This window comes from Lissotriton vulgaris, chromosome 2_2, assembly GCF_964263255.1.
Source record: "Lissotriton vulgaris chromosome 2_2, aLisVul1.2, whole genome shotgun sequence".
NCBI lineage: Eukaryota > Metazoa > Chordata > Amphibia > Caudata > Salamandridae > Lissotriton > Lissotriton vulgaris.
Window position 1 is genome coordinate 221,339,413 of NC_141688.1, and position 16,390 is coordinate 221,355,802.

At 43.1% G+C, this 16,390-nt stretch overlaps 1 protein-coding gene across 1 annotated transcript in view; it reads right to left on the minus strand.

Moving 5' to 3' along the window:
* ABTB2 (ankyrin repeat and BTB domain containing 2) overlaps nucleotides 1–16,390 on the minus strand; it is a 485,106-nt gene that overhangs the window by 52,384 nt on the left and 416,332 nt on the right. Inside the window, exons 4-5 of the mRNA XM_086959586.1 lie at nucleotides 15,017–15,169; nucleotides 3,959–4,124 (exon numbers count right to left, since the gene is read on the minus strand). Coding sequence (XP_086815712.1) covers nucleotides 3,959–4,124; nucleotides 15,017–15,169 — 319 coding nt within the window. The remainder of the gene's footprint in view (nucleotides 1–3,958; nucleotides 4,125–15,016; nucleotides 15,170–16,390) is intronic.

The following is a 16,390-nucleotide window of genomic DNA, read 5'->3' on the forward strand; positions in this document are numbered from 1 at the left end:
AATTACCACAGCATCATAATAGGGCGGAACACATATCCCTAGACCCTGGGTTTTCAGGCGATCGCCGCCTCATCATAATAGGGCAGAACACATATTCCTAGACCATGGGTGTCAAGGCAATTGCCGATGCATCATAATAGGGTGGAACACATAACCCTAGACCCAAGGTTTCAAGGAAATCGCAGCCGCATAATAATAGGGTAGAACACATAACCCTAGACCCTGGGTTTCAAGGCGATTGCCACCGCATCATAATAAGGCAGAACACATATCCCTAGACCCTAGATTTCAAGTCAATCGCCGCCGCATCATAATAGGCGGAACACGTAACCATAGACCCAAGGTTTCAAGGTGATCGCCGCCGCATCATAATAGGGCGGCACACATAACCCTAGACCCAGAGTTACAAGGCGATCGCCGCCGCATCATAATAGTGCAGAACACATATCACTAGACCCAGGATTTCAAGGCCAACGCCGCAGCATCATAATAGGGAGGAACACATAACCCTAGACCCTGGGTTGCTAGGCGATCACTGTGCATAATAGGGCAGAACACTTAACCCTAGATTTCAAGGCGATCGCCGCCACATCATAATAGAGAGCAACACATATCCCTAGACCCTGGATTTCAATGTGATCACTGCAGCATCATAATAGGGCGGAACACATAACCCTAGACCCTGGGTTTCAAGGCGATCGCCGCCGCATCATAATATGATGGAACACATAACCCTAGACCCTGGGTTTCAAGGCGATCGCCGCCGCATCATAATATGATGGAACACATATCCCTAGACCCTGGATTTCAAGGTGATCACTGCAGCATCATAATAGGACCAAACACATATCCCTAGACCCAGGGTTTGAAGGCAATCGCCGCCGCATCATAAAAGGGTAGAACATATAACACTTGTTCCTGGGTTTCAAGGCGATCACCGCCACATCATAATAGGGCGGTTCACATATCCCTTAACCCAGTATTTAAAGGCGATTGCCGCCGCATCATAATAGGGCAGAACACATATCCATAGACACCGGTTTCAAGGGGATCGCCTCCGCATCATAATAGGGCGGAACACATAACCCTAGACCCAGGGTTTCAAGTCGATCACCGCAGCATCATAATAGGGAGGAACACATAACCCTAGACCCTGGGTTGCAAGGCAATTGCCACTGCATCATAAAAGGGCGGAAGACATAACCCTGGACCCTAGGTTTCAAGGCGATCGCCATCGCATCACAATAGGGCGGAACACATATCCCTAGACCCTGGGTTTAAAGGTGAATGCCAATGCATTATAATAGGGTGGAACACATAACCCGAGACCCTGGGTTCAAAGGCGTATAGCCACTGCATCATAATAGGGCGGAACACATTACCCTACACCATGGGTTTAAAAGAGTTTACCACCCCATCATAATAGGGTGATACACATAACCCTAGACCCTGGGTTTACAGGCGATCGCCACAGCAACATAGAAGGGCAGAACACGTAACCCTAGACCCTTGGGTTTATAGGTGATATCCACCGTATAATAGGATGGAACACATAACCCTAGACCCTGGGTTTAAAGGCGAACGCCACCCCATCATAAAAGGGTGGAACATATAAGCCTATACCCTGGGTTTAAAGGCGAATGCCACAGCATCATTAGAGGGCAGAACACATAACCATAGACCGTGGGTTTGTTGGCGAACGATATGTCATCATAATAGGGCAGAACACATAACCATAAACCCTGGGTTTAAGGGTGTACGCAGCACCACCCAGGGTTAACAGGGTACATCACGAAGCCAGTGCTTGTTTGTTTAGAAAATGCAAACCTAGTCGTTGTGAAATTAGCGATGGTGTATTTAGTGATCTAATGATTGGCAAATTAGCGATTGGGGAATTATTTATTGCTTACATTGTAAATTGTGCCATTGATTATTTTGAAACCATTGATTAGTGAATTGGTTATTGTAGAATTATGAATGTGAAATTAAGGAATGTTGCTGTCTTGAAACATATTTTAGAAGTTGCAAAAAGAAGTAACAAATCTTTTGTGCATTTGGAGATCACAAATACAATTATTGTATTGGTGGTAACTATGGAAATAGCGATTGTTAAAGATTGTTAGATGAGGTATTTCGAAATTACTGTTTGTTCGGAAACACCTATTGTTTTTTGCAAAAAAGGACCTCAGGTATTGTGGAAATACTGATCATAAAATTAAATAAGAATTCATTACAGACGGTGAAGGAGTAATCAGGAACAGCGAAAGATAGGACCGAAGTCTCAACATTCGCTGTCGCAATGTGCTAGAGTGTGAAACACTCTGAGGGGCACATACAGAGTGGAAGTGCTACGAAGTGGCCGAATTCACCTACGCTGATGCTTACCGCCTCCCCACAGCAGTCTTGGCAAATGCAAATTTATATGGACGTTGTACAAGTGTTTCAAATGAGTCAATACGCTGTAATGTAACCTAACACAAAATATAATACAACAAAGACTGAATTATACATAAAAATTGATTCAATGTAATCGTATCACAGGTCAAATGCTCACGAACATAACCCATAAAAGCGAGACTGCTATTGGCTACATACATTTTCGCCCTTGTTAGTTATCACTTGCAAGTCTAATCTCATCTAAACCACGCACTCCAACGTCTTAGCCTCTCCATCTTATTGACTCATTACTGGACCAAAGAAGGACTTCCATCCACCTCCCTCGCCCACTCACTGTTCAAGAGGTTGATGAAGGGGTCCAGCCTCACCTTCCGCAGTCTGTTGGCAGACAAATACTTCACCATAGTAGCCGAGCCCTACACGTTCTTGGCACTCTTTAACCACAATCAATCACATCTTTGTCCCTTCCCTTGGTTCACTGAGCAAGGGAAACAATTCAAGGGGCTCTGTAAAACTTGAAAATAAATAAGGTGGAGAAAAGAGGAGGTATCCAGAAGAAAAACTTTATAGAGTGTAAGGAAGTTCCCAGCACCATCTAGAAGCCAAATGGCATTTCTCCAAGAGTTCCGAAAGTTATCTATAGGCTAAAAGAACAACTGAGCTTAGCCAAACGTCTCATCCCTTAAATGTCTAAAAAATGATTACAATATGGCTAACCGGGCAGCCAATGAGGACCAAGACAGACGCCAACCATCCGCCAGGTCTCCTTCTCCGCCCAGTTCGGTATCCACTAACTCGGCTCCATCTCATCAGGAGCCCATCCTGCCAAGTTGGCCCAACATTTGCCACAGCGAGGAACATACTCTAGCCCTGATAGAGCCATTCACTGGTCACTACAGGCCGGTCACAGCCACTGCAGGTAAGATAGGTGGGGCATTGGGGCCGGCTTGGGGGATTTCGAGAGAAGGCCACAAGGAAAAATTAAATAAATAATACATTTTCCCTCTTGATCGTCTCTCAAAATCCGCCCCAGCGGACCGACTGCCCCACCGCTCTTACCTGCAGCGGCCGTGGCTGCTACAAGCATTATACGCTCCTCTATCCTAGAACGGTGAACACCTTCCTCCTTGTGAAGAGCCATTGTCAAACATCTGCTATGAGACCAACATGGGCCGTCCCAGTGCTGCTATGAATGCCGTCAATGGACGGCCACAGTTGCCTCGGAACACGTCTGACTCGCTGGATAGGTTTAGTCCTGTTACTGGAGACCTGACAGACAGTCCTGCCGTATGACGCATTCCCAGCCCCAACTGCCTTTTACAGCCTTGTCCCAGTAGTAATCCCTATTTCTTATTAAGTCCATTGTCCATTTTCCTACAGCGTCCACAAAGATTTTTGCAGAAGTTGGAGAAACTCAATGAGGTGTAGTACCAGCTAAGCGATACTGCTAGGAAGGGTTACTGCTGACCAGTGCTAAGTCTCAGCGTAGACCGACTGCTCCCTACCACTCTCACAAACCCATCCTTCAACCTTCTACCTGTCCTTCCTGCTCAAAGCCTACCTGGTCGTCCATGGTATTCACCCCGTCTGGGCCCAGCACCTCTTCCGCTTGGCTTATAAGGTCCGTCCGGCCACAGTTCAGCAACCGGAAGCCCAGGTCCTGCTGGAACTTCTCCGTTGCAGCCTTGGCGTCCAGCCTCCTGAAGGAACTGAAACAGCATTCAGGTCTGAGGAGGAAGAGGACACAGAATGAGTTTGACAAAGTCCACGCCGTTCAGAAAATCAACAACAAAGATTGACTGAATGAACAAACTCGACTCCATATGAGTATGTTCACTCAAGCGCTACAACCCTTGGATAACCAAAGCTGGCAGGATGGCCCGATGATCTGAATGCGCAAGATGAAAAAATGCAGTATTCAGGAGGTTATTAGTCCAAACCCTGGCAAGGCGGACCTAGCCTTGCAAGGTCAATAAATTGAATATTATTAGTCGGGTAAAAACAACTGTCAATTTAAAACGCTTAGAAAAAGCAGAAGCGCTATATGTAGTGCTATATAAAAAAAAACTACTAGAATCAGGGCCACAGGAATTTTGCAATTGTAAGATCGCAACGTTTTTAGCAAAATTATGGCTTGCCACATTTGCCACATAATCCATCATCTGTTGCTTAATCTACAATTGTTCCTAGCTCATACGGTTCAATAGACACTAAAACGTGGCAACTCGTGCTTCTGATCACCAGAAGGTCCTTCACAAAGATTGACTAATCATCTTTCAGTTACTTATTGCTATATTAGGGTAATAAATTGGTAATTAGTTGAAATATTTTCTTACACACTGTTACCAGTGGAAAATGACAAAATAATTAATTAATACTAGTTCAAATGTGTCACATAATGCCACACAGTTTGCTTTTTCTAGCTGCGTAATTAAGTCAAATTTGCCGCATAATTTGATCCTCTTCTGCTAGATAATTCCAGTGGCCGTGACTATAATTAAAAACTGGTATTCATCAATCTCTTATAGTAAGTCACAATTTTAAAATCCACCGTAGCTGCCGAACACATCTACGACCAGAGATTAAAAGAGAAAAGTGCACGTGCTCGGTATAAAATTATAAATAATCTAGATTTTTTTAAGCATTGTTTACAAATCTCCTTGTCACAATTACTGTGTGAAAACTACCAATTTGGAAGGACACATTTTAAAAAGTGACTTTAATACTAAAGGAGAAAACTGTCATGAAGACAACAACAATTCTACCCCAATCATTACTTATGGTAATAAAATGCGAATCCTACTTTTATGCAATATTTCTTTATTGTAGCCAAGGCTGATGAAATTATGTGGCAGAGGAGGACCGAATTATGTCGAATGTATGGATAAGTATTAGTTCTCTATTTGTAATTATCATGTCAATACTGCTACAAAGCTTTAACCTTACAGCATCAGTTTAACTTTTGATTACAGCAATCAGCAATTGAAAGGTGAAATGATAATCTTAGGCAAGAGGCTACTACTGCGGGGTAAAAGCTAGAAAGTATTTTTCTTAAAATCTGCAAATTATACAGCAGGAGATGGTATATTTGGTTGGTGAGGCGTACATCCAAAACTATGCACACATTAAGCGGTGGCAGTATTGCACAATTCCAGGAGCCCTGAATATAGCATATTGACTTGGTTCAAGGTACTGAAACTCTTCAACTCACAGCAGCGTCAGCAGATCATAGTAGGGGAGAACTCAGACTTTAGTAATGTAAATGTATAGTGATTTCCATAGCGCCTACTATTGAGATTGCGTCAGTTTCTAGATACTCCCAAAATTGACAAAAAACACCTGAGGTAAGACGGCTGGCCAAACTTACATGCACTCTTCTAAGTGGACACCCATTCTGTCTGTCTTGACCAGGCCCCGCCCCGCATGCACGCACCATCAGCCAGAGCCCGTCACAGAAAAATAAAATTATATTATTGTTTTAAAATCATTTTATTTTCTGTGGCGGAATCTGAACAGTGGGTCGACGCTCCTTGACCAATACGGAGGAGCCGCCCCTGCCTGAGGTGATGTTCAGTAAAAGATTTGCTCATAATCCCAATATTTGAACCTACAGGAGGCTGGGGTGAGAATTCAGTGTCCGGCAGCTGGGAATTCATCCCCTAGATTAGACCTTCTCTCTGTAGGGGTCAGGGATTGCTGGAAGACATTCTGTGATTTGCCAAAGGATTCAGAACTCCCAAGTGGATAGAAAATCCTGCAACCCATAAGCCAAATTCAGGAGAGCATGATAAACAGGGAGATTAGGGAACTCTGCCTCTGGCAATTTTATTTAAATTGAAAAAAACCTTAGTGGCCTCATCAAGTTTGCTCAATTATGAAGTAACCAAATGATGGGCACAATTTTTGTGGAAGAGCTGTTTTCCTGCAATACAGCTTGCACTAAAACCGTATAGGGGTGTAAATGATACAATATTGACATGTGACAACTTTTCTATTCATTTAACTAGGCTAATTTTTTTTTAAATCCTCAAATTATTTAATAAAATGATTAAATGCAATCCCATTTCCCAAAAACCTCAAATAACTTGTTTCTAAGCAGTTTTAGCCTGCTAAATTTTTCAAAATCCCAAATAACCTATTAGTTTGTTGATTGACTGCTGCAACTATGTGAAATCTTCCAGATTATTTTATAATATTTATTTTGTGTATTCACTTTTTATGATACGGCTGCACGCTCCCTGCCACCGCGGTTCAGGGTTTCCATGCCCCACTGTTCCCAAGACTGTTGCCCCAATATGGGGAATTTTAGGTCAACCATTTTTCACGAGGTCCGTGTCGGAAAATGATAAAATATATTCTACATTTTTCTTGAGACTCCAAAATTTGTGAGCTGAGTTTATCACCTACCGCACCTATGGCGAATGTAAGTCCCCCCACTGTTTACAAACACTTTACCTCCACTCTTCGTGAGATAATGTCATCTTATAGGTTTTTTAGAGAGGTCCATCCCTTCCTTTCTTGGTTTATGCCGATTTCCAACGGTTTGCTCAACCTGAGTGTAATGAGGCTGACAAGGACACAAGCTATGGAGCAAAAACCCTTCCTGAGGGGTCTCTCTTCACATCTGAGTGCAGCTTGGCACGGCTGCTAGGCGTTCACTTCAGAGGGACTACGGATTTACTTCGGAAAGAGTGGGAAACGAGCACTGGCAAAGCCAAGTGGTCTTGCCTTGGCAAGCTGACGCAATAGTTATTTTTGTATTTTCCTTGCAGGCATATCCTACGAAAATAAAGAGAAAGAAAAAAGAAAACAAGCTAGTGCCTTATACCGGAGGCCATACGCCTGCAGTGTGCATTTTAAATTGAAAAGAAAAATAACCATCACAAATAATTTTAATAGAACAGCGGAGGGGCTTCCTACCTGGCAGGTGCACTTAGAATAGGTACAGAAAACATGTTTAGATTCTAACGCATGTCACAGGGAGATAAGAATTTGAAAACTCTAAGATGTGGTTTAAACACACAAGGATAAATGAAAAATTAAAAGGGATTAAGACTGGAAATGCAGAATATTATCTCACCAGCCGTGGCCCTGATGAGCACATTTCTTTTTAGGTGGATGTGCGCGTGTAGTCAGGCACAGAAACATCACTCTGAGTGGAAGAGAGCCATGGCTGAAGTGAGCTGACCCTCTGCCACAAGCTGGACGCTGTGATGGGTGAAGCGAGGTGTCAATAACAGACAAGGCCCTGCTCCAGGGGAGCTGATGAATAGCCCCGTCTGTGTCTGCATATGTGCAGAGTTGGACTGGCCTTTAGGGCAGGAGGTACTTCAGGATGGGCCAGTATCAGAGATTGTGTTTTTTGGTCCCATCTAGCAGGTCCATCTCACAGACTGAAAACCAGTCCAGCATTGTATGTGTTATGTACCTGTGATTTAAAGTTTTATATTTTTTACCCTGGCGACACTGAATTTTTAGGCCAGACCTACAAGGGTTTCCAGATTATAGCTCTGGAGCCAGACTTACTAAACAGTAATAATAATTTGAATAATATTAATAAGAATGGTAATTATAATGCCTGTATTAGCAATGTTATTAATATTAATTGTTGGATTACTGAAACCTTTTCTTCATCACTCCTGGAGCTTTCTTCCTCATCTCATTCCTTACCACATGAGCAAATTGTCTCTTCTCAATAGATGTCCCAGATGTTTATTCCATTTTTATTATTACAAAATCCTCTTTTTATTAATTATATTTATCCATTGAGAGAACCATGAGGCAGATTTTCGCTCAAAGCATTTCTTGTAGAGGCCAGGCCTGCATCCTGGTCAGAGGCCAAAGGATTAGAAGGGAGAGAAGGGAATCTAAGGAATTGTGTGGTGGAGATGACCCCAGGGGAAATTAATATTACCGGTAAGTAATCCAACCATTACCACTTGTGGCCACTTCTTTTTCGCTGATGATGTGCCAAGAAATAAAATCCTGGCCAATCAACAGGCTAATAAAGAAAAAGAAATCAGTGCATGTGAGGCAGAAAGCGGCAAACGCATCAGCCTACAATTACAGGAAACTAGAGACATTTTTTTTTTAACTAAATACCAAATTATCCCCAGAACCTTAACATAACCTACAGTGAAGACTAAATGCAGGCCTACTACCCAGGCGGCCGCCATGCAGATATCCACTACTGACATTAGAGGACCTCCCTGTACACCAGAGGGAAGGACAGAACCTTCTGAGGAAGCAGTGATGGATATAGCAGGACCAAGGCAACAACTGAGGGAAGAAACGGTAGGTTCAGTCCACTTCCTGGAAGAACTAAAAGTAACAAAATAGCTACAGTGTCGAAAATCTGGGCCCTTATTTATGAGGCTGTGCGTCAGTTTTGCGCCGCCGGTGCATCACTTTTTGTGACGCACCAGCGGCGTACAAAATGCGCCTTGTTGCGCCATATTTAAAAGGTGACGCATCTAGGTAGATGCGTCACTTTTTAAACCCCTGCGCCACATTATACCTGTGTCAGGTATAATGTATGCAGAGGGGGCGTTCCCCCGCAAAAAGCCTCGTAATAGTGACGCATTGAAATCTATGAGATTTCACTGCGTCACTTTTGGGACGCTGTTGCGTCAAAATCTTGCGCCTGCCTCACAGCAGGCGTAAGACTGACGCAAGCCCTTTCACATGGGGCTTGCCCCATGTGAAAGGACGCATTGCTGGAGTTGCGTCACTTTTGTGACACACTCCAGCAACGCGTCACTTTTGCGCTTACAGATACAGATACGTCAGTATTTCTGACGTAAGTCCTTGCGACATGATGCGTCATACATTAAATATGACGCATCATTGGTGTCGTAAGGAGTGCGCAGTGAAAAGTGATGCATCGCTGTTTTCACGCAGCGATGCGTCACTTTTCATAAATGAGGCCCCAGATGTTCTTTTCAGATAAACAGAAATAGCTCTTTGAGCATCCGGTGCATGTAGGGCTTGTTCCTGGAGAGAAACTGGATTCAGGGATAAAGAGGGAATAGCAATTTCTTGTTTCAAGTTTTTTTTAGAATGGCGCCTCCTCTGCTACAGCTGAGAAGTCCTCCCCCCCCCCCACCACCGCAAGCACCCTTAAAAAGTGACAAATAAAACGATAACAAAATGGGGTTAAAACACGTTCTAATATTGTTTTATTTTTCTTGTGCCGACTCCTGGGGGCGGGGCCAGAGTGACGATAGGGAGCTGGTCACTACAATTCAGTGCGCATGTGGGTTTGGCCAGCCGTCTCCGCCGTCTCAGGGCAGCGTGGCTCTCTCCAACCCCAGCTGCAATGCCGGGTTAGAGAGAGCAGGCATAGACTCCCAGTCTGCCCTAGAGCGCACATCATCAGCGCTCAGGCCAATCCTGATTCACGAGTGCAGCCACAAGATTGGGCGCAGCGCAGTCTGAGAGCCTGTGCCTGCCCGCAATGAAGCGGGGAGGAGCAGAAGAGTACGACAAGATGCTGGAGGGCAGCAGGTAAGTTCTTTTTTTTTGTTCATCACCCCCCTCGCCCTATAACCCCACCTTTTTTCACTGATATGACCCACTCCTGTACATTTGGAATAAAGTGTGTAACTAATTAAAAGACAACTGTGTCTGAAAATATCCTAAGGTTCTGGGGCATTAAGAGTAATGACCCCTACTCACCCATAAATTAGGCAAAAACATGTAAACCAGAAAGTGCACTGAGCAGATATCCGTGTTATAGCTCTCTTGATAGGTAAATAAAATACATTTAACACAAAAGGTTATGTTTATAATAGAAAGGGGGAAAAGACTTGCAAACACAAATCCCTTATTCAGTAAGGAAGGGAAGAGGGAGTGGTTTCAGGAGGTAATAGTAATAATTCTAATAGAAATGCTAACCCTGACATTACAACAACTACTACTACCTATTAATAATAATAATAATAATAATAATAATAATAATCACTATAATCACAAGAGCTCTAATCATGTTTATATTAATAACAGCCAAGATAGTGCTAAAAGAAGAAATATGAATCACAAAAGCTATAGTTCATTTTATAATATTAATAAATATATAGTTACGTAAGGCCATGGACATCATACTCTCGGTCAGTAGGCTTGGCCAGTAAACATGGTGGTAATGGATGAATTAGTAATAGCATTACCGGTCTTCATTATCATTGTATGTAAAGACGGGGTCATAACATTGAGGAATAACCGCAGCAATATATTTCTTTACAGCCAGTAATTTATACATACTGAGATAAAAGGCAGCCAGTTACACTTGCGAATGTTACTGTGCGTGTATGGTATTATGGCATATGTCTCGATAATTTCTGTAAGTACTATAATGTAGTCGAGGAGAAAAAATGCACAGTAATCTAATGAAATAACCATAACCAGGCAGCAAGAAAAATGACAATACATTTTACTTAATAGCTACACTTCTTCAGTAGGCAATATACCCTGCAGGGAACTTTTGAAAGTTTCCTACAGAATTCCAGTGCACAACTAACAGACTTTGTCTGCCCTGCTCGAATTTAAACTTGTGGCTAATGTTTTACTAGACCACAATGCTGAAAAAAATGTCTTTCTTTTTAGCCCCGGAGAGGGGCATCTTAGGTCCCATATTAGATTTTTCCTCATAATTGTACTACAGCCATTATGTCAAAATATTTAAAGATAATTATAAGAAGCTGGCTCTGTATATACTATACCACATGGGATATAGGTTGCACAGAGTCCAGTGGAACCCCAAAGGTAGGCAGAGGTAAAAGTAGATAGCACCTCACTCTCTATTTGTGGTAGTGTGGTCGAGCAGTAAGGCTTTAACAGAGGGTAGTAATAAGCATTGGTTGTTCACACTCAATCAACAAGCGATGTCACGCACTCAAAGACTGAATGAACTCAGACCAATTTGTTTGTATCAATATTATTAAGTTATTTTTATTTCTAGAACCAAGCCAAGCCTGGTGCAGGTAAGTGAAATAATACTTTGCAAAATTATATGCAGTGATTTACAGTTGAATGCAGTTTCAAATGCAGTTGGTTGAATTAGAGGTAAGTCAACAGTCCGATATTACTTTTTAGTTATGTTACAGATTACTGTACATGTTAATTCTTGGATTACTTTTGCTAATCAGTGTGATAAGCCTAGATATGACACCAATATGTGTCAATAAGGAGACTATGGGGGCTGGGATAAATTCATAATCTATCAGAAAAATATTACCCCAAGACCATCAATCTAATAATTGCCCATGCATGTGTGCATTGCCTGCGTTGGAATTCACGATCTCATGTGTAAAATAAGCTATGCTCTGACCACATTTCTAAATAGGGCCCAAGCAGTACCGGTTTTGACTACAGAAAAGAGGGTGTAAATTGAGATTTGATTCAGTATATGATAGCATAGGACACTACACACCTAAACCTGTATGTTTATGTTTTATAATCAACTTTTGGCATATACTTACATATACTTTAGTGTTTTGCTTGATGTGATGCATTGTATTTCGGTTTTTACTTGTCTTGTTTCTAATTTATTAGGTAACAACTGCAACCTTTTGTGAAGGTGTTTAAAATAGTACATGTAAAGTGTTCATTTTGTTTACAAAACAATGAATGGCTTAAGAAACATGATACCTTGTATAGTCCCACTTATTTAACTCTTGAAGATAGATGTTTATTTCTATTGGTGCGTTCTAATTTTGTGTACATCTTTTAAATTAGAACAGGTCAAGTCATTGACGTTTGGAGAAACAATTTTTTTGTTTTTCAATCCTGATATTATTAGATTGATGGTCTAGGGGGTAACTTATTTTATGACAGAGTAGATATCATCATGATACATTTCCTAAACAAAAGGTAAGTAATTCACTATTCACACATATGCAGTCTTTCGAGATTTCATACAAACTAACTCCACACTTAGAAGAATTTGCAAGGGAAAAGCATTCAATGCAACCCTATGGAAGGAAATAAAGTTAATGGTTTGCAGCTAAATACTTATTTGTGGGAGTTGGTATTTTGAGGTTAGAACCAGGGTTCCCCCAGGGTCGAGGATGCACTATCAGAACACCCTGAGTGGCACTAGGGCGGCTGGGTGCAGAGTGCTGAGGCCCAATGTTATCCAATGGGGGAGAGGGGGCCTACGGTTGGTGGTAGCTAAGCTCTTGGTGTTAGGCTCAGGGCAAAGGGGATCTGAGTTAGCATACAAATGTGCACCTGCAGCTGTGCAGGGTGCTGTTTTGGGAGTCGGGTGCCCTGTTGTTTTCATGGGAGTTGGCGTTTTTGAATTTTGGCTAGAGGCTTGGTCCAGGAAGACTTCCGGGATGAACCAACAGCTAGGCAGATAAGTAGGAGGGCTCAGGGACATAGGTACACCTCGGGTACTCTTCTCCAGGGCGCAGGGTGGCTGGATGCAGGGCGTCTTTTGCGGTCCGATATCACCTTACTGGGCCATTCGTGTTAGGAGGAATCTCTGTGCAGAGGCAGTAGGCGACGTCGGAAGTCCTGAAGGGGTCAACCCATGGTGGCCTCCAACTCTGTATTACTGGATTATCTCGCTGGGACCAGTGGGCCACCCGGATTCGGGCCATAGGCATCGGATGCAGTGGTGGTTACAGGCAGCTGGTTTCTTTGTCCTCAGCAGACTCAGAGTCTTTCTTGGGAGTCTCTTTTAAACAGAGCTGCTGTTCACAGGAGATCCGGTCTTTGTAGCAGGCAGTGAGTCCTCCAGGGTTCTGGAGGTCACTGGCTGCAGGACAAGGAGACCTTTTGGCACAGGATTTCTGGACACTGCAGATGAGCTGGTAGGGCTAGGGCCATTTCGGTTCTACTCTGCAGCCACCTCTGCTGGGTGTCTACTTTTGTCCTACTTCTTCGTAGGTTGCGAGAATTTGTCTTCTTGGTTCAGGGCTTCCACCTAAAAACTGTTTTTAGGCAGTGTTTTAGGGGTCTCGAGGTCAGTAGCCACTGGGCTACTGACCTTAGGGTGACTACTCCCTTGATGTCTCACATCACGTGGGGGAGTGGGCACAGTCCCTAATCCTTACTGGAGAGTACCTGACATCTGTAAATGGTGGGTACTGAAGAATGTTCTTTACCTCGCCTACCCCACCCGAGGCGTGGGGTTAGCAGAGGTGGGCACACCTTCTGGGCTGCCTATGGCTGGGTCCAAACTGGGGTGGTGTGGTGAGCAAAAGAATGATGGATTAAACCCAGATCCTTGTGACTAGGGGTGAATGTTTGCATTGTCCAACAGTCCATCAATTGTTTCTTTTGCATATGTCGCCCTAAGTGGGAAGGGTATGCTCAGACGTGGGTCTCGTGCTCACTACACCACTGGATTCAAGCTAGCCTGGCTGATGAAGGGTGATGCCCTGAAACCAGTCCCAGGATACTCGTTTCCGGTCCAGGGAGCACTAGGCTTGGCAGTTCTGGCTCGACTGTTCCCATAAGGAACAGGATCAAGACTGATTTGCATATGGCTGGGTCCAAACCTAGATTCTTGTGACTGGGAGAGAATGTTTGCATTGTCATACATTCTGTCTATCAATTGTTTCTTTTGCTAATTTTTCATGCCAGTGTACCCGCCGAAAAGGGGGGGAGACAGGAAGGGTGCCTGCTCCTTATAGCAGGAGAGGCTGGGGGTTGCATTACAATGAAGGCAAGGCCTTTGACGCTACCTTGCCACAGATGGCTCTTCCCGAACTGGGGAAGGTGTGAAAACCTCTGCCCATGAAAGGCTTTGTTTCTGGCCTCAGGGAGCGAAGGCTTCCACCCCAGGGATCCAGAAACATGTCTTGTGGTGGCAGGCAGGTGAGTACCAGTCAGGGAACCCACCAGAGACTGGTAGTTTTTCAGGGGGCATCTCTAAGATGCCATCTGAGTGCATTTTTCATTAAATCCCAAACTGGCATCAGTGTGGGTTTAATGTGCAGAGAAGTTTGATACCTATGCCAGGGCAGTGGGTTATAGGCATGGCATACAGGAAAATGTACCATGTCAAATCATTACTTTGTTCCGCACCAAAACATGCAGCCTGCAACTGTAGTGTATGTGTGTAAAGGTACAGGGCTTCTAAGGGTGGCACAATCAGCTGCTGCCCTTAGAGGTATTCCCTGGCCCTTGGTACCCATGGTATATTTTACAAGGGACTGACATTTGGCCAGAGAGCGGCAATTGGGGGTACAAGGTACAGTTTTGTGAAACAACACAGTTCCTAGGACCCTGACTGGCAGGGACCCAGTGCACATCAAGTCATAGTGCATCATGAGGGTTACTGCAACAGAAACCCCGCTTCCTACAATAATGCAAAGTGAATAACGTTTTTACCACCACTTATCTTCCTTGCCATCTGCATACCCACTTCTTTAGTTGAAACACCGATAAAAATACATTGTTAAGTTAAAGAAAGACACCCACAAAACAGTTGTCTTCTATAAAGAGACGCTGGTCTATAGGATAAAGTCTGAGACGGGCTGATACCGACACGTAACAGACTCAGCGCTCCCGCTGGTCCACCACAAAATTCTGCTGATTCCCTGCATAGCCACCTCCACCTGCAATAAATACCATCTCTGGGAAGAATTCAAGATAGGGATATCCAACATACTTCAGTTGTCGGGGCTCGCAGTCCAGTCCTGGGAGCAGTAGTCGCGCCGTCTGCCGAATGTCGTCGCTGTCAACAGTGAGGCTGCGCCGGTGCTCGGCGTAGGTGATGGCCACCCGCATCCATTCCATCAGTGGCGGCAGCAACATAAATGGCCTGTACAGGGGAGACAAGGGAGACAACGTGCATTAGAGTGAGATCCGACCATGAGGGGGACCAGGATAAAGGACTATAATAATTAACAACATCTTACACTTGAAAATATGCCAGCAAGGGTCAGCATATTCATCATGTACATCTCCTAACATAGTCTATATTGGATAGATATAGACATCAAAACTTTTATAGAAACTTACATGCGAAATACAAATTAGCTATGTTGAATTCCGATCAGTCATTGATATTCTAATTGATTATTTAGAATCGCAATTGTTCATTCGGAATTCCAGTTAGTTCCTTCCGAACCAACTGATCATCTGTGCTCATGATTATTATTCGGAATCCCGACTGGTCCGATTGAAATCTGATTGGTTAGTCTGGTTCCTGCTTCATTATTCTGACTCATGATTGGTCATCCAGAATTCTGAATGGTTGTTCGAAATACCATTTCATAAAGACAAAACTATTACTAAATTGTAGCTCAATACTTGCCTTTCAGCTACTCTAAAATTGTTATCTTGAATATGTTAACTCTCACTACATGACAAACCATATTTACATATACATTGCTATTTGGGGATCATATTTTGGAGTTGGAGCTTTAAGTATGTTCCTTGTTGCCATTTATAAATCACCTCGTTTGGACTGTCTCCATTATGTAAAAGTGGGGAAAAAAAGTCCACAAAGTTTGACATGTATGCCGCATGTCAGTGCACAATTAGGAATCTAAGTGGAATCCCTAATGAATTTCCGGTTTTAATGCCCACATGAAGTTATTTACATTTAAATGAACATTTATGAACGAGATAATCGGAATTTCAGAATGCTAATTAGATTTTCAATAGTGACTAGTTAAATTTTAATTCATATTAATTTGCTTTGCATGGAAATTACAAGACAAAGGAAATTTGAAATTATGGTTCGGAAATCCGTATAGATAATCATAATTCCAAACTCCAAATTGGATCAAATTGTGTTGAGACTAACTCACTGGCACACACTGCTTTTGCAGTAAAATCCGTGTTAACTAGAGGAACGGTCTAGAGAATTTTAAGACAAATTGTAATGGCAATTAGACTCTAGATAGTCCCTTGACTGTAACACAAGAGGACAACTATCTGGAAATCTGACGCGTCATAATGGATTCCCTTTTGAATCCCACAAACTTCTGACTTTGAACTTTAGGTGTTTAAATCCCCAAGGTAGGAACTGCGAATG